We start from the raw sequence: 22,198 nt of genomic DNA on the forward strand, positions 1-22,198 counted from the left end.
TGTATTAAAAAAAAAATCCATGGTAGGGTCCCCATGCTTTGGAGCAGGGACTTGAAATCTGGCAGGAGGTGGCCTTTATTTCAGATGTACCTTTTTGCTGTTCCTGTGACAATCCACCCAAATTTGGCCAGGTGATAAGCCTTTGAAAAAATGCAGGTTTGCACATGCTCAATAGAGACTTATCAGATATGGAGCAGCTAAATTCGCTGAAGATTCCATTCATGCACCTTCCTGGGCTGAGCAGGACTTTCGCCTGCAATTTCAACTGGGGCTGCTGTCGGTCTATCCTGGCTCCTGAATGGAACGCAGAGGGCCAGTCACTGCTGTGCTCTCAGTGATTCCATGCTGGGCCTCAGCAGAGAGGAGGAAACAGTCTGATTTGAATGCAGAGGAGTAAGAACTAGACCTTTTGATGTGTGTGGGCAGAGTTCATTGAAACAAGAGTCTTTGGTGAGGGGGGCGGGAGAGGACCTGGAATGGTTGGGGAGAGTCTGAGATTGGGAGGCAGGGAGAAAAATGGGACATGGGGACTGGCAGTCAGTAAGGACGAGGAGCTCAGGTGGCAGTGTGTGACTGACTGGGAAAAGAGAATGGGGCTGAGAACCAGGGGTGAGGGGAGAGAAGAGACTGATCTGATGAGGAGATGGGGAGAACTGTGACTGGCTCAGCAAAAAGAGTTGGCCAGGGAGCTGAAGAGGGGAAAGAGACTGAGATTGGGACTGGGAGTTATTGGGAATGGGGAACATGTGCAGGGGTGTGGGGGCCCCTGGGAGCCCGGGGAGGAGAGAGACCAACCCAGTGAGAAGCTGGGAGCAGGGAAACTGGGATTGACTGGACAAAGTGCTGGGGGATGAGTTAGCTTACTGGGAGTGGCTGGGCAAGGAGATTGTGAAAAGAAGCCTGAGGAGTGGAGACTGGGCCTGGTTGCATGAGGAGGGTGGCACTGATGTGAGGAGCCAGGAGTGGGGAAGAGACGAGACTACAACAGGGAGAAATTGGAGTGAATGGAGCAGAAGGGGTCAAACTGGGATGACTGGCAGAAGAGTGTATGCCCTAGATAACACTCCCTTTCAGAGCTTAGTACCCAAGATTCCTTAGACCCACCATTCCCCTGTCCATGGGTTTCACAGATGTTTGCTGACCGCAAAGTGTGTCATCCCCCTCTAATGCTGGTCCACATATAGTAGTAGGTTTTCATCCTATCAATTACTCCATTAACTCAAGCAATAAACTGCTGCGGTGGAGCTCTAGGTTCCAACCTTCTGATGAACCATGTGGGTGGGTGTCATTATGAGAGCCCATCATGGAATTTCTGATTTTTTCAGTTTGCTTTTTTTAAAAACCATAGAAGTTACATACAAAAAATTACATTAAAAATATTAAAATTACAAAGTCAAACACTCAGAAGTTAGGAAATACCAGTATTAAAGTTGTCTGTGCATCCTTAATTCAACCCCTTGTTTGGGTGTACGCATTAAGATACAGTCTTTAATTAATGATTATATATTATTTTTTCCACAGAACCTCTGCCTCATTTAGTTCCCAGGATCACCTGCTCTGGGGATGAATCAGGGTTGCGTAGTGAAGAAAGCTGTTGTCTGTTATACCCCTGTTTCATTTGTTGCAAAAGTTGGAAGGTGTGTAGTGAAGGGGGAAGGGGACTCCAAGAAGGGAAAGGGCAGTCTCAGAGTTAAGGCAGTTGAACACTGCCTTGGAGATATGGGTTCTAACCCTGCTGCTGCCACAGCTCCTACATGATCCTGGGCAAGTCACCTAAACTGAACTTTTCACAAGTGTTCACTCATTGTGTGTTCCTCATGTTCTCATTGCCTGACTTGAGATCCTCAAGTCTGATTTGGAGAAGAGCTAAGTCCTCAGAGCTGCAACTCAAGTCAATGGGAGCTGTGCTTTGAACGTACAAAGTGCTATATAATTCTAAATACTCTGAAAAATCAGGTCCTAGGAACCTCAAATTGGGAACCTAAAATTAGTGGATACTTTTGACTTTAATCTCTGTGCCTCAGTTCCCCATCTGTAAAACTGAGATGATAATATCCGCTTATCTCACAGGGGGATTGTAAAAATATATTCATTAATATTTAAGCACTCAGATACTATGGTGATGAGCACCACAGAAAAGCTCATGAGGAAATTAATAATTGTGTCTTTAGAGCGGGGTTTGAAGCATGTGCAGTAAATAAGGCCTGGGGCCATTCACTGAATAATGAGAATAAAACAAAATATTGAATAATTGCTCATTAAGTGAACACTGTCCATCCTGTGTATTGAATGAGCCGGGGTCCTGTTGGAAAAATAGTGTGTGATCATGTAATCAGATTGTATCATTAAGGTATATGCAAAAGGGGGCTGAATTAAGGTTGCACAAGCAACTTTAATTCTGGCATCTCCTAACTTCAGGGTACTTGACTTTGCAACCGTAATGCTCTTTTAATATAGGTTTTTATGTAACAAAAGTATAATTAATACAATGCGTATGTTCATGTATTATGTGCTTAGTATAATGTTTATACTTAGCTGTTGACTTTTCCCTTTACTCAGTCCCTGCTGGCTAGATTTCATTTGACCGAATATTCTGGCCTGCACACTTCAGAACCTGATGTGCTGCTTAATTGTAGTATGCCTTGGGGAACCCACTCACACTTTGTTCACCCTTGCAAGTCTAGGAATGTACGATTCTGATCTCTTTCAAATAGATATCTTTTTACACTCTGTAGATTTCCATAGAGTACCAGGAGAAATGCAATGAGTGTGTGCACAGTGGCTTGGGGAAGGAGGACGACATCTATTTCTGGTTTCCCATTTCAGAGCCTCTTAACCACTTTCTTTTTCTTTTTTTAAAGCTAGGATCACCCTTGCCAGCCAGGATATCTGACCACTTTTGTTTGCATGACAGCATCTGATTAGAAAAGCAAAACTGTGCCTTTGTCGGGATGACAGAAGGAATGGTGAATGGTGCAAGTCTGACAATCTCTGACCTTAGAGTGACCACTATTTCAAGTTTGTCTAATGGGACAAATTCCTATGTGACAACATTGTAATGCGTGTTTGTCAGAAAGTTGTATCACAGTTGTTGCGATGCAATGACTCAAGGCAGTGATGTATAGTAGTGAGAGAGTGATTTTGTGACCTCTTAACATGCCACAAGTGAGGTTTTCAGCATTGTCCTGATGGGCGGCACTTGAGACTAGCTGCTCAGTTCTGCTCCTAAATGTGGGTATTTCTTGTAAAGTGCTGCCTCACCACAAAAAACTTGAGCACGATTGCAGGAAACTAGTCACTCCAATCATTATCCAGATTTTTTACATAACTCATTATATTGGCATTTATTTTTTGTTCCTTAAGAGCCCTGGAGAAGTTGCAGTAAATCAGCCTTAGTTTTAAGAATTTTATTAAATTAGAGCTGCATTAACTCTGATTTTTTATTTCTTTTTTTTTTTTAAAGATGCTTTGAATTGGAGCTGTCCTGACTGTTTTTAATCTTTAGTTAAGACACCAGGGGTTCGTGAGTGGAAGTGTGAAAGCCTGAGCCACCTAAGAAATGTTTAACCTGGCTTTTTCTGTAGGGTTTGCAGTCAACCACTGTCCAGTCAATAAACTCATAATATGAGCTGAATCTTACTAATTATTCTAGACTTATTCAGGTGGTTCTGTGAACTCAGGGGTGCTGATGGCCTCAGATGTGGAATGTGAATGAAATCAAACTGTGACTTAAAACTTAACTGGACTGACAAATTTATCTAATGTGCAGTTTATGCATGAGTGGTGGTGTTTTTTATAGCATGACAAAATAAGCATAGTGCTTTATGCTTGGATTAAGAAAGGGCTGGAGAAAGCCACCATTTTCCCATTCTCACTCGGCGTCTTTTGCCACCACTGTCAGTGCTCTTGCTTTCCCATGCAGATAATGTTAATTTTCTAAAGTAAGGGCTGAGGTGCTTGTTTTGTCAAATTTTTCAAAATGACTTTCACTTCATGAGTTCAAAAAGTTGGCTTTAATGTAAACGCTATTCGTTTTGTTTTCTGTCTAGGAAGAACTCTGGGGGTAGAGGAAAGATTTTAATGCAAAAAAGTGAAAACTTTGTGTAGGCTATACATAAGACACTAATTTGTGTCTGCTTAGGTTGCAGTGGGGGGAGAGACAGAGATCTGCCATCCCTGATTCACAATACAAAGAGAAAAAGTGCACAAATATAAATGAACTTAAAAATTTAGAAATCCCTGTGAGGTGCTGCAGGTTGTACCTACTGTAATAAACAGCACTTATTGTAGTGTCTTACTTTCAGAGTACTAACTAATTCTTGCAACCACTTGTGAAACAGCTAGGTACATATTATCCCCATTTTGCATTTGAGGAAGCAGAGATAAAGTGACTAGCTCCAAGTTCATGAGGTAAATCTAATTTGGAAGCAACATGAGACCCCAGGAAACGACGTGCCCATCATCTGAAACTATAACCCAATGGTTAATGTACAACAATTTACACAGTTGTGACTTTAGGAAACTTCCAATGTAGTGTGGCAGATATTTTGACCCCCCCCCCCCCCCCGCCCAAGTTTACCTCTTCAAAGTTGACCCATAGGCTGGGTTTGCACATGATGTCTGTGATCTAGCCATTGGTACGCATGTTCATTGTCAGATGAGTTGACTGCCCTACACACCTTGCCAAGTCAACAAATGAGACTGCTATTAAGTAGAGTGCAAGCTTTTCATGAAGCAAGAGGGCTCTGGGGACAGTAATGCAGTGAGATAGCAGGTAAATATTATTTCCAGTTCACAGATTGGGAAACAGAACAAGGGGAAATTACTTGCCTACAAGATGTTTTAATCTAGTTGATTGGCAAGGGACTAGGAGTGAGAAGGTGTGGCTTCAAATCTGGATTCTGACACTGACTTTGCACATGACGCTGAGCAAGTCACTTCCCTTCTCAGCGCCTCAGGTTCCCTGTTTGTAAAAAGGAATAATATTTACCTTCTTATAGGACATTGTGAGGCTACACTAAATGTTTGCCATATAAAGGCAAAATAATGCAACCAGTTAGTGGTAGAGGTGAGAAGATAAATCCAAAAGCCTCTGCTCTCAGCCCTCAATTTATTCTTCTAGGTAAGTAGCACCCCTTTCTCCATCTAGGATTTGGAATGACCTGAATTTCCTACCCATTGCTTCAAGTGTAGCGTGAGAACGCGTTTTGCAGCAACTCCAATATTGAGCTGGATGATAAAGTCCTACTGTAAATGTGCTTCCCTAAAATCGTTAGCCACAGATTGACAAGTGAAATGGAACAGAAAATCCTCCACTGCAGAAGTTCTTCAAAAAAAATTTTTACTTCAGTGCTACTGAACCAATTTCCTTTTCCCTTGGCTTGTTTCTTAGATCGTGATGATCTACAAAACAATCTAAATTAGAGTAAACTCTGATCATTCTTTGAGTTACGCATACGCAGAATTTCTAATTGGAATGTAAGAGACCATTTTTTCCCCTTCTTTCTTTATCGTCAAGCAGCTCTAAACTAACAGAATAGATTTTAAAAAAGAAAAATTGTCCTTGTTTGGAGACCAAGCATGGAAAATGTCTGACTCAAGGAAATTTTTGGAGAAAATTACTACCAACTGAAAAGGAGAGGGAGTGGGTTATTCCTTTAGTAGCAATAGCAGTTTGGAATGAAACTGAGTGGTCGCCCCTCCCCCCACGATTATTTTAGAGAGGGATGAAGGCAAGTTCTTCAGACACTGCAACCCCTAAAATTTGACCATCCTAAAATGTATCTTGAAACTGATATTGCAGTGCCATTAAAAATGTGTGGTAAGGAAAGGAATGTGTAATGCTAGGATATGTCTGAATGGTGCAACTTGCCATCCTTTAGGGCTTTGCAGAGATAGAAACCCTAACCAGTTTTCTGCATCACTGGATGGCATCTAAAGTCTCACTTTATGTGGTTAAAATAATAATCAGGTACATTATATGTGGGAAGAAAGTTGTCCCAAGGAGAAAAGCTATTTAGTTTCAATCTAAGAGAATAGCAAAATACTTCTCTTTAAATGCTGCATAAAAATGTGGGCCTTTTGACTTTCTCCCAGTGCTTAGCAACTTCTTTTCTGTTTAGGAACCTTCCGCTGTACGTTCTGTCAGAATGAAGTGGAAGAGGATGAGTCGGCGATGCCCAAAAAGGATGCACGGACTCTTGTGGCAAGGTTTAACGAGCAGATTGAGCCCATCTATGCACTGCTACGAGAGACAGAGGACGTTAACTTGGCCTATGAAATCCTTGAGCCAGAACCCACAGAGATTCCTGCACTGAAACAGAGGTGGGAATGGGCACAAAGTCCTCTTCAGCCACGCTGCTTTCATACTACATGTTTGTCTGCCTTAACCATATCGTTGCCCAAATCTTGATAACTTGTTTGTTCAGATTCAGCAATGCAGGACACTGATAAATAATCTTTGCCTCAAGAGATTTACAGTCTACAATTGCCAGGAGACCAGGGCTGCAACCATTTTTCATAAAACAAAGCAGACTGAAGCTGCCCTTGCCGTTTAATAAGAATATTTGTCCCACAGGAGGCTATACATAGCCGCTGCGTAAGAAGCTGAGACCACATAGTTTTCCAAGACCATCTTTAATTTTAGAGAAGAGCTGTGGCCACTTTACAGAGCTCTGTAGGCAGCCTCTGGACTCCAGGACACACTTTGGCCACCCCATGCTGTTTTACTGTCTTCTTTCCATTGCAAACATCTTTTCTTTCACCTTCTTTTTCTTTTGCTTCTATGAAGGTTTTGAAACTCTAAACTAGCTGTCTTCCACACTTTGTATTTTCAAACCCACTTATAACAAAACCCTTATTCAAAGAAATTATTTGAGTATCTTTTTTATTCTTCTTTTCCCCCATTTGATACACTCCTTTATAGGGAAAGACCTGTTTAATCAAGAACTCTAAAGATAGTATTTTCCTAGCCTTAGGAAACCAAAGTGCATCCTTCGGAAGATTTCTAACTATGCAAAAAGAGATGATGTTTAAATAACACAGAAAGATGCAGTGAGCTGTCAGTTTTGTCAGCTGCGGTGAAATCTAGTGTGTTCTGCCTGTTTTCATTTAAAAAAAACCAAAAAACTTACGCACACCCAGGAAAAAAAAATTACACCACTAGAGCAACCGCCTGCACCAAATAGAATGCTGCTGATTTTTCAGGTTCCTCTCTTTCATCACATGCAGACTAACCTTGAGAGAGAATTTTTCATACGTGATGCTAGATAGTTTCTAATTAACTTAATAGCAAAATGCTTTACCTGTCTAGTCCCTTCTAGCCAGGGATCCCAGATATGAACTAACTAATGTTCTCCATCTTACAGATGAAGAAACTAAGGTATATAGAGAGGGGAACTGACTTGTCCAAGACCAAACTGTCAGATACAGGAGTAGAATTTTCGCGCCTCTATTCCTAATCCTATGGCTTAATCATTAGACTTTGCTTTAAAACCAGTTTCTGTAGATTGTCTGACACATTTGGGCTAACTACCTCAAATGAGAGAAAAGGGGCTTTTTCAAGCCGCCGCATGGCTACTTCATCTCTGTGGCCAGAAAATTCACACAGCAAATGCCTGGTGCAGTCCCATGAATAATGGTTAAATAACAGCAGCACCCACTTACATGCCTCTTAAATACTTTAAAAAACGCCACTGTAAATGATTAATTGCTCTGTGCACAGACTTACAAAATAAATAGGCAGCTTCTTAAATGGTTACTTGAACACAACTAGCTTCAGCACATAGAGAGTCAATTATTTATTAACCCTTATTAATTCAAAGCAACTAATTGCATAAAAGTGCTGCAGTGAAATTTAAAAAAAGAATATCCTCTTTCCCTCCCTCCCCCCCACCTCTGGGTTATTTATTTACTCCATTTTACAGAGTCTTGAGATACTGGAATCATAGGTAAAACTGACATTTGATGCTACTGAAGAAAAAAATCCTCTGAATTTCTTGCCTTTCCTGTTCACAGAGGAGCAAATAGCTCTGTGTGTCTTCTAGAGAGCTTTAGCACTTACTGTCTACGCTGGAAATTGTCTAACAATCATGCATCTCCATCGCGAGACTGGTCAAATCATTTACTTGGATTTTTCTAGACCGTCTTAAGTGATATTTTGTAAATCCTCTACTAAGCAGGAATTTTGTCCCATGCAAGTATCATAATAAGAGCCTGTTTTTCATAAACCAGCCCCAGTGGCTTTCCAGATGGGTTGAATTTAATCTTCCCTCCACTTTTTCTTGTTTAAAATACCAGCACCTTATGTAATGTAACATCCTAGATTTCCTGAATGAACTACTTTTTGCAATTACACTACCGAAGACCGTGAGTCCATATACCTTTTAGTGGAGGCTGTTAAAAACAATAGCATGAGAGATTTACCTAATTTTCATTAATGCAAATCGCAGATATGTACTTAAATTACCATACACATCTGTTGAACTCTAGAGCCTCAGTTTTTCCTATGCTTGTCAGTTGAGATGCAAAACTTGTGTTTGATTTAAATACACATAATCTGAGGTCTGCTCATTGGTTTCTTTTAGCCATATCCTAGCCCTGCTAAAGATGCTTTTTGCCACCTTAAAGCCAGTTTGATCAGTTATGCTGGGGGACTTTCCATGTAAGGTGACCCACAGACGTCATAGAGCCCGTGTAGCCAGCCACAGTACTGCCTAATCCCTGATCCCCAGCTTCACAATAGCTCCCGGGAGCTGTTGCAGCCAGGCAAATTCAGGGCATCCCTAGCGTGAGCCAGGAGACAAAACAGCCCTAGAATCAAGGGAGATAGAAAGTTTGTTATAGGTGTTGCTCCCTTTCTTCAGCTCTGTTCCAAGCGCTGCCCTGGTGCAGCTGAGCATCTGGTCCTCTGTCTCTGTTCAGTGGTGTTTAATTCACTTCTCCATAGCAGGGACACAGAACAAAAAGACACCGCTTCTTTATAGCGGCAGGTAAATCCCCAGTCCCATGGTCTCAAGGGGCTGCATGTTGCTTCTAACAGTATAATTGATGATACTGTTGTACAAACAAGGAAGAAAATGGAGCCATTTACTTAGTCATTGACCTTAACAGGGGTAAAATGGTAGACATAAGCCCTCTTGGCTTTGGTTATCCTGGGGCATACCAAGGAGCTAAAATCACTCATTACTCCCTGTAAATTAATCACATTGCAGGAGATGGTTTAATCTAGTTTACAGGGATAGGTATCTTTTATTTAAGAATTGTTATTTTAAAAAATTGTCCTTGACATCATTGGATAAGTATATCACAACTAAATGGAACTTCATAGGGAAAAGGAGGCTTTGAATTGACAAGGCAATCCCTGACCCTGCCCAACACTTAAATGTCACTGCTGCAGTCCTGGTGAGGAAGGCTTTTTTGCATTGTATATTGTAGGAAAGTGGATTACATAAAATTGTCAGGGAAGCTCGATGTTTGCTGATTTTTATTGTGGGGGAAGGAGAATATTGTTTTTCACAGAACACATGCCTTTCTTTGAAAACTGAAAAGTACCAGTATTTGAAGTAATACAAATTGAGAGAAGATCTCTGTGTGGTTTCTTAAGTTGCATACTTGATCTGCATGCATAAAATAGTCTCTCCCACTTGCTCAGAAATTCAAGTCGTTTTTTCCTGATCGGGCTGACTGTAGGAAAGAAACACAAGTCATTGATTCTGTGAATGTGTGTATGTTGTATAAAATGTAAACATACAAAAATATTGTGTGTATATGGTTCGTTAGTTCCTGGAACACCTACCTGGCTGTTGAAAGGTTAAATATTTCTTGCTCCTGGCAGAGATTTGAGTGCATAATTATTTTCTACCAGAGCAAATAAAATGATGGCATGTGTATGCAGTTTCCCAGGACCAACCTTTAAACATCAAAATAGAATAAAATAGAATTACGATAACAAGCAGTGGGTAAACACTTGCTTAATAAACAAACATTTGATATTCATGACCTCTCCAATTACCACCCTCTCTCAAACTTTCCCTCTTTGGGGAATCTTATTGAGAAGATCATGGCAGAACACCTCTAGGTTCACCTGGATCTTCTATCAGTATAGATTCAACCCCGGGGATGATACAGAGACAGCATTAGCATCATGTTCTGTACAAAGGGAGGGTGGTGCCCATGCATATTTACGATCTGTCAGCAGCCTTTGATACCATTTACTATATAAAGTGTTCAAAATGCTTGCAAGATCTACTAAGGGTGGATGGGTGCATTCTCCATTGAATCTGTTGATTCTTTTGAGTGACGTTAGCCTAGCAGTTCATTCACCCTGGGTTTCCCTCAAGTGGAAAATGGCAAGATTCTTTCTAAAAAAGAAAAGGAGTACTTGTGGCACCTTAGAGACTAAGCAATTTATTTGAGCATAAGCTTTCGTGAGCTACAGCTCACTTCATCGGATGCATCCGATGAAGTGAGCTGTAGCTCACGAAAGCTTATGCTCAAATAAATTGCTTAGTCTCTAAGGTGCCACAAGTACTCCTTTTCTTTTTGCGAATACAGACTAACATGGCTGTTACTCTGAAACCTGTCAAGATTCTTTCTGTGGCCTTTCCTGCTCACTATGCATGTAAGAGCACAAGACCAGATAGCGAAAGTAATTTGGGCTCGTTGCCATCAGGGGCAGAGGGCATTCAGATTTGTGTTCTTTTTATTCAGATCCAAGTAGTGCATTTTCCTGGCCCAGATAGGAACCTGGATGACAATGATTTGGCTATGGATCAACTGAGAAAATAAGCTGGTGCTAAATTCTGATGAGTGGCTTCTTGTTGTTCCAGGCTTGGGCACTCACCCAGTTCTGCCCAGTAACCATCAATACTGACCTTCAAACCACCCCCCACCCCCATTACTCAGGGTTAGGACAACAGCCTCCACCAAACCTCAGTCATTGCCCCACTGTATTGCTGACCTGTAAACCCCCTCTCCCTTCCTCCAAGCCCCTGACTAAAATAATCTAGTCTGACCTCCTGTATAACATAGGCCTCAGAACTTCACCAAGTAGTTCTTGCAAGTTCATTATCACTTGTGATCAGAGCTGGGATTTCAACTTAGTTTTCCGAGGTGAATTTGTCTAATTGCTCGTAATTACTATGAATAAGAATTCCCACATCTGAGCATTGTGAGACTCCAGTCCGGTCAACCCACTTGGTTAAACCTTGGTGTTTTAATTTATTTAATACAAGACTATGGTGTAACAGCAAATAATGACTTTTCCAGCTAGCTACTGGGAAGGACCATGTTGTGTATCGATGTGAATTTCATTTCAGAGTATTCAGGTATATAACCAGGTTGGCTGTTATTCCTATGTAATCATATTCACAGAGCTTAACAACCTCCTTGCCTTCTAGTATCTCTCCTGCATATCACAGTAGTTTAGATTGTCTAGTATTTTGAACCCTACATTCCTCAATCAAAGAGTTGGTCTAGAAATTCTTGGCAACGTGGTTAAGAAATGGGGGTTGAGATTCTCCAAGCATATCATGGGAGATGATTAATTTTAAGAGGGGGTATGTGGCTAAATCCCCTGGGCTTTTTTGAAAATCACGACAGGAAACCTCTGTTATACAGGAAAGGACTAATTCTGAATGGTATCTTTTTCTTTTTCTTTTTAATCCCTTTGGCTTCTACATAGCAAAGAACGTGCCGCTGCTGCAGGGGCAGCTGCCCTAGCAGGTGGATACCATCGGGAAGCATGGACTACAAAAGGGCCTTCATACGAGGACCTGTACACCCAGAATGTCGTCATCAGCATGGAAGACCAGGAGGATCTTAATCGGTCAACAAATGAAGGGAAGCCAGCCAGAGAGAGGCCAATTTGGCTGCGGGAAAGCACAGTGCAGGGAGCTTATGACCCGGACGAGATCAAAGATGGTAAGGAAGCTAAAAGGGGAGAAGTGCTGCATAATTCTTAGAATGGGAAGAATATTTTTGCCCCTTTCTGTGTACAGCTGCCACTCCTGGTATCGTAGCACTAACCTGCCATGCTGTTATATCTTTCATCTGCCATGTAAAGCCTTTGGAAGCCAAGCAGGTGTAAGAGAACAAGATTTACTAGGCACAGCATTGAAACTCATGTCAGGAAAGCTGAGTTGCCCACAGTGCTGTGATTGTGTTACTAAAATGTTAATTGTTTGTTAGCTTTTCTGGGAGCTTCAAAGACAGGTGTTCTGGCTCATTATGACTTGTTTGGTTTTGGATGAAAGATTTTTCAGCTTCTCCTGGAAAGCTTGTTACCAACTGGGCATGGATGGAAAATGAAACTCAAATTGTATGTGTGCTGAGCACAAGGCTCATCAAATCGGCTTCTAGTGGATATGCCATGTTCACGTATCCATTCTCCCCTTCTGTAACTGGTTATCTGCTGATTTTCAAGACGACTACTGTATGCATAGAACAATGTATCAGAACTGCAGCTTGAGAGTCTGGGGATGAGGAGGAGTGAGAATCCGTCACCATAGTGGATTGCTCATTATTGCTTCCTCCTATGACTATCAGTCATCAACAGTCTTTTTTTCGTTAGTTTTTGCTTTTATTATTGTTTGTATTAATGTCATATCCGCAAAAGACCAGTCAAGATTGTGGGCCCATTGTGCTGGGCATTGTGCAAACAGAGTAGCAGACAGTCCCTGTGTTGAAAAGCTTATTCAAAGCCCAAAACAAAAAAGTAATAAATGGAGACCATTTTAGATTAACTGGGTGATTCAACTGAAATATACAACCATCTGAGCAACACCAAATGAAACAGGCAGTGTCTCAGAAGATGGCGAAATGTAACCAAGATCCAAAAAGCAAAGTGTTTATTTTCAGAAACAAAAAAAACAGCACAAAGAAGGACAAAATGCAATGAGAGTGGCTACCAGCAGAGACTTTATTAAAAAAAAAAAAAAAAAAAAATTCTGAAGAGGATCTCATTCTAGTTCTCCCTCTGTAGAGCTACTGAAATCTTACTGCAATGTGCTAGTTTCTGACATATAGGACATGGTAAAAAGTGAAGTATTGAATCTTTCTGATGCTTCTGTTTTAATTAAATCCAGAACACTAAAATCTTCCTTTTTCCTGCAAAGTAACCCCCAGGAGGGGAACAGAACAGCAGGAGATTTTTTTAGGGGAATGGAGGTGCGAATGGTGGGCTAACCCTGTTCGGGCAGATATCTGACAAACCAGAGCTTGAGGTGATTATGGTCAGGCAGTGTGTTTCTGCCTTATTTAACTTACGGCTTTTAGGGTGCACTTCCTTTTATTCTCTGGTACGTTACTTTGTTTACCCTATACAAAGCATACTAACTAAAACCACACCCTGAATGTTGCTATCCACAGTCTGGCACCAGAGTGCCTTCTACAACCACACCACCCACACAGATTTCCATGACTCTTGGATGATGTGTGACAGAAAAAGAAGGAAGGAAGAAAACTTGGGTATTGGCAGAAAACATTAGATGCTAAAGTCCAGCACAAAGAATTTTCACAGGGTCATGATTCATAGAACCCTTCTGGACTGTAAATCATTCAATAAACTTGGGCTACTGCTGGTTAACCTCCTAGAGTATACCACTTCTCACTGAGAGGGACTATCCTGTTTTTTCACAAAGAAGTTCTCTTGTCTCTAGAATGACTTCTTGGTATGCTAGAAACCTTAAGCTGAGCACGAAACTGCACACACAATCCCCTCTTTCCAAGAATTTGGCCTGTTTGCCAAGTCGTGGAAACACAAACAGCAATCAGGGCCACCACCTGTGAATCTGACTTCTGTCTTTCATACCAGGCAAAAATGTGCCAGGAACATCTGGGACTCCTACTAACAAAGCCTGTCAACACCAACTCTGAAGAATGTATGTGTTCTACCTGCACTCCTCAGTGGTGTGTGTTGCAAAAAAAAAAAAAAAAAACAAACCTTCATCCATTTTCAGCTGCCTAGAAGATTGTCGTCCATCTGTTCCCCCACCCCACCCCCGTCTCCCCCATCAGACTTTACCACGTTGAGTCATACGTTTGTAACCTTGTGGCTTCATTATTGTAAGTCATTATACATTGGAATGAAACCACACATCCCAGAAAAGCTTCCTCTGGTACAGGATGCAGCAGCTCACCTTGAACACATTTCTCTAGTGTTCTGATCTTTGCCCTAGCTCCACACTTAATAGTCTAGTTCAGGGGTTCTCAAGCTTCATTGCACCGCATCCCCCTTCTGACAACAAAAATTACTACATGACCCCAGAAGGAGGGCACTGAAGCCTGAGTCCACCCAATCTCATCTTCCCTGGTGGGGGCCAAATCCAAAGCCCTTAGGCTTTGGCTTCAACCCTGGGCGATGGGGCTTGGACTTGGGCTTCGGTCCCAGGTGGTGAGGCTTGGGCTTTGGACCTGGGCCCCAGCAAGTCTAAGCCAGCCCTGATGACCCCATTAAAACACGGTCACTACCCACAGTTTGAGAACCACTCGTCTAGTTCAAGATTGTCTTGATACTCAAAGCCCACCGTGGGGCTGGCTTTAAGTTCCTGAGACCCACCCCCTCTCTCATCATGATAATGAACCACCTTTTGACAGCAGCATTCCATAAAACCAGGAAACAATCAAACAATTGAAGGGTGCATCTGTGGAGAAGATAGGACTTTCCTTTCTTATGGGACTGAGTTGCAACCTAGTGTCAGCTCCTGGGAATGACCAAAAACTTCATCAGTTTGCTCCTCCCTAGGGGAAAGATGAAACATCTCCTTCTGTTTCATTTTTAAGGCAATTTATGGGACAATTGGGAGTTATGGTGCTGGGCATGGTATTGGAACCTGGATAGATGATACTGGACTAAAGGTCAAGGCTCCATCTCTTCAGGAAAAGGAGAGCAAGTGGCATTAATGTGTGAGGGTGGAATCCAGTCAACTCAACTCAAGTGATCATTCACATGCAGAGTCTTTCGGTGCAGTAGAAAAAGTTTGCCATGGGGAATCTGTCTTAGTTTTTATCCCTTATTTTTACATAAGGCTCTTAAAATCCATTCTTCTATATTTTTTCAGTCTGCCTGCAGGTTTATTAGTGTTGGGTGGACTCACAATGCTCTCACCAAATATAGGAGTCTGATAAGAGCTTTACGCAGAAAAGCTCAGAAAGCCTTCTTTTTAATGTGTTTTTGAATCCTTGAACTGTAGACACCCTGCGTACCCAAACACTGTTGTGCTTTTCCAGTTACTGTACAGCAAATATTACTTAACAAAAATGCAGCCCTTTCCCAGTACAGAAGACGCTACTGCGATGCGTGCATGTGTGTGTCTGTCTGTCTTGTCCATCTTTTACTTGGGGCATTATAATCCCTTACAAGTGAAGTAAAGCTAGGGAACAAGTCCCAGGTTAAAAGAGAGCCCAGGCTACAAAGAGGAAATTGGCTTGAAAAATAGCAGCCCTTTTATACACCCTTTGCATGTTGTGTTGCATATGCGGTCAAGGGGCTTTAAGAGTCTACCTCCCATGCAGGATTAATTTTATTGATAATACCAAGTTCCTGTAATAAACTTTCTCTTCCTGCATGACTGGTGCAATTTTAAGGTTGCAAGACACTCCTCCTTGTTTATATGTTCATATTTTATTTAAATTAAAGGCCAGAAGCTAAACGTTTATATTTATTAACCTAAAAAAACTGCTCCTGCTTTTCTTTACACAGTGATCAAAAAGTTTCCGTAGAGCCAAGATGGGCATAGTTTATGGCCCCGTAGGGGGTACTATGTTAAAAGAAGTACTGCCAGCATAGTACTGGGGCCACAGTGCTCCCTTGCAAACAGACCAGTCCTGAGATACTGTTCTCCAAAAATGAAGTTTCTGCCCACCCGTTCCGCATTCCCCTAATGGGACCCCTCTTCTTGCTCATTGGTTTGTAACTATGCCTTTGGCACTCAGATACATTCCAGGATCCTTTGCACTACCTGCCATGTCACCTCCTTTGACACACTACTACTCTCTGTGGAAAGATGTGATTGGGGAAGTGGCTTGCCAAATATCTCTGGGCCTAGGTGTCAGCCCTGCAATAGCCACCTTCTCTGCACCGAGACTTCTTGTAATTGCCGTTCTTTCTCAATCTTTTCTGGGGCAGCTGGCTTTCTAAACAATGGCATCGTTAGCCACACAGCATTTGGGTCGATCAGAGGTCAGCAAAAGGTGATAGGTAGGGTTGGAATTGACCTGTTCTTGCTGCATTCTCTGATACAGAACAACTTGCCGTTCTCTTGCAAGTGGGGTGTCCCCCATGGGTTGGGAACCACTATGGCTATAGACCTGTCACGTAGTCTGTCAGCAATTAGCACACGTTAAGCCTTGCCCTGCTCTGAGGTATGCTGGGCGAGTATAACTATCTCGACTTTAAGATGGGCAGGGAGGAAGAAGTGGAGAAGGGAAATAGCTTGTTCCAGGCTATAGAGTCAGTGACAGAGCTGGGACTAGAACTAAGGAGTTCTGACCCCCAGTAGCAGGCTGCCCTAACCAGTACATAGTGCTCCCTCCTTAATGGCCAGCATGACATACCGGTATGATGACTTGCCTACCATTCCTTTATGCTTTCTTGCAGGTGGTCAAGATATGGATGCATTTCAGGAACGTGGGGAGGGCCGCGCGGCTCTGGACGATAACGAGGAGGTGATGCGTGCTCTGCTTATCCATGAGAAGAAAACCCCCTCTGTCTCTGCAGCTGGTGTGGGGGGGGCTGCTCCCTTAGCTAGCACCAATGCCAGTGACTCTGAGAGCGATACCAGTGAATCAGAGGAGGAATCCCCACCCCGCCTGCCTGTTGCCACAGCTACACTCTATGGGCTCGAGGATGAAGAGGATGAGGAGGAGTTTGAAGTGGTGGCAGAGGACCCAACTGTCATGGTGGCCGGACGTCCATTCTCTTACAGTCAAGTGAGCCAGCGGCCTGAGCTGGTGGCCCAAATGACCCCAGAGGAAAAGGAGCTTTATATAGCCATGGGGCAGCGTATGTTTGAGGATATGTTTGATTAACCCTTTCCCGCCACGACGGCTTTTAAAGGTGAATTTTAACAGGAGACTCCCTAGTGAAACAAAAGACTGCACTGCATCTCTCCCTTCCCTATAGTCTGTCATACAGGAGCGTGGGGCTTAGAACTGCTCCCTGACCAAAGGAACTGCTGATCATGGGTGTCCCACACAACAGGGGGGGGAGCTAAAACTAACGGGGTGTGCCAAAAAGGGAGGGAGCAGAGGTGGGTGGTGGAGCATGTGGATTTTTTTTAATCAGGTGAGAGAGCTGGCAAGGTGAAGCTCCACTTCAGGGTGGCCCTCACTCGCTGCTGCTTTCGCCCAACAGCCTCCTTTCGCCTGGGGTTTATTCTTTTTATAGGCGGCCAGGGACCAGATTCTGACGAAGTCCAGCTCCCTCCTCGCGGAGGACTTGGGCGCTCTGTGGTCTGATCAGGCCTTGCTTCTCCGCATTACAGAACAGGAGAGTGCAAGTGACACTGAGGGTCTGTGCACTGGATGCTGAGACAGGCTGTAGATGTCGTTGCATGTGGACATGGTGGCTGAGCAGGATTGAGCTGTAGTACCGGGCCCAGTGAGGTTGTCGCTAACCCATTGCAGGTGACTGCTGTGCACAGGGATTTTTATTTCTAAACAACCATGTGAGCAGAAACCATACTTCTCCCTTCCCCTTCTCAGTCTTCTTACAGGTCTCTAGCTAAACCTCTCAACAGGGTTTGTAGCCCAAGCTTGCTCAGACTCAACTATGTTGCTTAGATTCAGCCATATATTTTGACCAAGTTGTGTTTGAGATTATTTTCCAGCATGGTTAGGATCCCTGGAGTGGACAGCTGATGATGATAGTTGTAACTGCAGATGTAAATGGGAGACTGCTTTCTGATGGGGAGCAAAATGGGAGATGAGCTTTGGAAAGGAGAGTACAGATCTCTGGGTGATGCTCATTTGAAAGACTGTCTGGTTTTTAATCTCCTGTTTTTAGCGATCAGGGACTTCAGTCCTCTGTGAAAAGACAAGCCTGTCCTTGCCTGTTCCCCCCTTCCACATGCCCCACCCTCCACACCCATCTGTCAGAATTTTCAAATATGAGATTTAAGGATAAGCATCTAACAAACAACTTGATTCTCAAAGGTGCTGAGTGTGCTTATAGTGCCTGTTGTTTTCAATGGAAGCTGTGGGTGCTCAGCACCTCAAGGACAGATGTAACTTGAAGCACCCAAATTTGAGTCTTGGCTCCTTGTCAGTGTAATGAAACTCACTGAAGGAACTGAATTGATAGAGTACTCTGACCTACCAAGAGAATACTTTCAGTACACTGTTACTGCCTGTCCCCTCACCTTACTCTGTCTAAGCCCCGATGTTAAAGCCTGAGTTCACAATAGATTGGGCTGTCAGCCAGGCAGTACCAGGGAACCAGCATAGCTAGTTTTAATTTCACTAACACCAAAAGGTTTGTATAATTTGCAAAGGAATTATGCAGAGTTCTGAATACTGATATTTAGCATGGCACTGTCTGTTCAAATAAAAACATTTTTACCAGTGCCTATAGCAATATCGTGTTTGTAATGTTACCTTTCGATTTAAAAGTGTTACTTTTTTTTAATTGTTGTGTTTTCTTATCCAGTGCTATGGTAAAACAAAGCGATAAAAGGATTTTGTGTTTAGAGACTGTATCAAGCGCTGTTTGATTTACACGAATGGTACAGATTTGCCGAGCATTTAAACTTAAAGCTATTTTATATTGACTAGCCCTGTGATGCCTCCTTTGTGATTTTATTTTCAACATCTTGATATTTTACCCTTTTTTAAAAATAGCATGTTAAATTTGCCATTTTTAAAATAAATTAATAAAATGATGCTTCTGTCCTAGGTTGTCTTTTCAATCTATTACTTGCTCAGCTGGGATTGTTTGCTTGTTCCAGGACTTCTGATATGTTTAAGATGCTATTTGAAAGGCTTCCAGCTTCTTTCAAACCATAACCCCACCTGCAGTGTCATCACTGGTTCTTCCTTGGGTACATCTCAGAATCCTTTGCACCATTTTCTGTGGTGTTTATTGTAGTTGGGAGCCATGGTTGGTTCCTGTGTCAGAGCGATTTTATGGTTAGCACTCCCATTCTTTTTCCTTCTTCGCTGAGGAAGTGAATATTGCTGAAATGCTGGCTGTCTTAAAGTTGTCTTGCTGCCAATTTAAAATGGCTAATATGGCATGGAAATGTGTATGAGACATGATACGTATGGCTACCAAACCACAGAGACGCTAAATCATGCCAAATAGTGGTCAGCTGAGGGAAAGGAGCTTTACAGATTTCAGGAAGATGAATACAAGGTGACCAATTATAAGGGAGTAGATACAAGGGACCACTGGCTAGAAACTGTGGAACCAATCTAGCAAACACTATAGTTAACTCAGGCTCATAACTTCCATGAGTCGTTTCTACTGTGCTTTAGTATTTGCAGGATCAGATCTTAGGTTTGTTAAACCTTTTGCAAAGGAACAGTGTTACCCACGGTTACAACGAGCAACTGGCATATGAGAGATTATAAAGAATAGGCTGTGTGTAACACATTTTACTGTGGTTTATAGTTATGGTAGGAAAACAGTGGGCTTTATCCATGTATGATCTTTATATAATGTCATTCAACAAGATTCCCAAACTTAATCAGGAATCCATCCAAATGTTGATTGGGCACTCCTGACATTTCTGGTCCATCAGTGGCAATTTACTGAGATGCCACTCTGCTGGGAGACTGGAGGTAGATATGTGAGCAGGTGTACTGTCCCCTAACAGCTGCTGAATCTGAAGATCTGCTGGCCAGTTTATCCCAGCCAGTTCAGGACTCTTGTGAAAGGACAGCGATGCACAGTTATTGTCATAACTGTTGTGATAAATGTTCCTTTGAACAAGAGCAGTGAAGGCCAATGGCACTTTTAAAATGTACTCTATAAAGAGGGACTGTGCGCACATACTATCCCAGAAAACTGTCACTGTGGCAATTGCTAAAAGTGAAGCACAGTCAAGTGCAAGACTGGAAATCACAAAGCAAATCAATGGCGAGGTCAGAAATTGTGCCCCTGAGTTCTGATGGAGGCCCAGTCTAACAACTGGACCACACTGCCTCTGGCAATTAAAATCAAACGACTGTGTGTCCGTAGCTACAAGACCAGCCTGCACAACAGTCTCTTGTAACTCCACTGAACTAAGTTTCTGATCCTGTCTTCAGCATCATCTGCAGTTTGTCTGCTTAGTAAATGCCAGGCCACAGGATTGCACCTCTAACTAAAATGAGACGAAAAAAAGAAACCTATTTATGTAGTCCCAGCCACTGTAGTACCTGAGCACCTCAAATCTGTCTCAGCCATGTGTCTCTGTTGTTTGTTGTACAAACAAAACATCCCAAAGCCAGTAAGAAATGCAGGTCCCAGCTATCACTGACAGAAAGCGTTGCTCCCATCACAATGAAGTGTGCAGCCTTCCTTGCTTAAAATGAATTTATCTCCTCAGACAGGCTAATTGCCAGGCTGGCTGGCTATTTGGAGGAGATGTACCATAACTTGAGAATGGAGGAGGGTTTGATTTGATTTTTCACATCGATCCCAAGAAGCAGCTGCCTGGAAACAACATGTCTGTCCTTCCAACTTTTCTTTTCCCTGTTGCTGCCTTCTTCAAACAGACTCGGATTAAGCAGACTAGCACTAAGTGAGCAGCAGGGGAGTTGGAGATCCTTTGGAGGAAGGGCGGAAAAATAGAATTACCCCCGCCCTGAAAGATCTAAGAGCCTTGACTCCATGATGCCCTGGGCCTGCTGGCTGGCTGCTGAGAAGTTTGACAAGGCTTAGTGGGGGAAAAGCCGAAAGCTTAGCTCTCCTTTCTCTCCTGCTGAAGCCCTGTGGGGAGCAGGAAGTAACAGGGAACAGATAAAGCATAAACCAGGCTGCTTTCATCAATGAAATGGAAAGTTTACAGTTGGGAATGAGTGTGCAGGGGGGTGTAGCTGAACTTCAGCAATGAGGCAAAGTGCTCAGCTGTTCTATGATGAAAATGCTTCATAAAACAGGTTCCTGGGATGGGACCGTATGAGGTAGGGCTCTGGGCAGCTATGTAGCAGCCCTCTACTGGATTCCCAGTCTGCTGCAACCCAAATGAATGGAGTCAAGGTTGTGATGGGTGCAGTCCCTAAAGGAGAGCGAGTATATCACACTGCTCAGCAAACAGCCTCTTCAGCCTGTTCAGGACTGATGTTTTCAGACCCCATCAGGAGTCCTGGCCACAATGACAGTGGCTGTGATTCACACATAACAGGCTTGGGAGTATTAATCTAGGCATTAACAGCCAAGAGTCTCAAGGCATCTTAACCCACATTTGCTTATAACATATTCAATCATGTATGGACACCTCACCCAAAGAAATAGAAGAGCAGGAGCAACAGAACCATAGCACCCCACTCAGATTTGTAACCCAGCTGCAAACTCAACAGGATACCAGCATGAGCTGGACCTTAGGCAAACAGTAAGGGGAGAAGTGTTCTAACTCCCAGGTCATGTAGTGACTAAAACTTAATTCCATCAAGTTACCATCTTTGTCTAAGCAGGTTTCTCACCTGTAGTCAGTTTCCAGCTACTCTTGCCACCTCCCCTCAGTATTGTATCTAAGGAGGAACAGCAGCTCTGCTCTGCGGAGCTCAGTTTCTGGAACAGGACAATGTTAGGCCATTAAAAAGTCCAACTGGATCACCAATAGAGTGGTCTGCCAAGTACATAATACATTCTCTCAGAGCCCTCTGCTGCTACTCTGAAACCGGAAAACCAACAGGCTCCATTAGCCTTCAGAGGATCATCAAAACAAGGCCATTGCCCTTTGGAATAGGAGTCCATGACCACAGTGTAATGGCCACTGTGACGCTAAGCGCACCCCAATGCCAGATGGCAAAAGGCCTCCTGGCATGTATCAGTACAACTCAGTTGACTTGACTAGCTCAATACACCTCACACGCTTGTCACGATATTTATTTAAACGGTGTTTTGTAATACTGTTTGGAAACTAGCAACACGCTAGCCGTTAATATCACTGTGAAATGTAAGTAACAATGCTGTATGTGAATTTATAGCTACTCTGATATTATGTTTGGGAGTCTGTAAATAGACCCGGGAGGCAAAACCAGCTTTTTCCCAGAG

The 22,198-nt window shown here is 42.9% G+C and overlaps 1 protein-coding gene across 3 annotated transcripts in view; it reads left to right on the forward strand.

Annotated features, from left to right (window-relative positions):
• Nucleotides 1–18,824, forward strand: part of GTF2E1 (general transcription factor IIE subunit 1) — an 89,003-nt gene extending 70,179 nt beyond the window's left edge. For 2 of the 3 annotated variants that reach the window (XM_074974720.1, XM_074974710.1), the window contains exons 3-5: nucleotides 6,123–6,324; nucleotides 11,684–11,922; nucleotides 16,598–18,824. In XM_074974720.1, coding sequence (XP_074830821.1) covers nucleotides 6,123–6,324; nucleotides 11,684–11,922; nucleotides 16,598–17,028 — 872 coding nt within the window. In that variant the 3' untranslated portion in view covers nucleotides 17,029–18,824. The remainder of the gene's footprint in view (nucleotides 1–6,122; nucleotides 6,325–11,683; nucleotides 11,923–16,597) is intronic. The other variant, XM_074974699.1, reaches the window with a different exon arrangement.
• Nucleotides 18,825–22,198: the final 3,374 nt, after the last annotated feature.

This window comes from Natator depressus, chromosome 1 (assembly GCF_965152275.1).
Source record: "Natator depressus isolate rNatDep1 chromosome 1, rNatDep2.hap1, whole genome shotgun sequence".
Taxonomy (NCBI): domain Eukaryota; kingdom Metazoa; phylum Chordata; order Testudines; family Cheloniidae; genus Natator; species Natator depressus.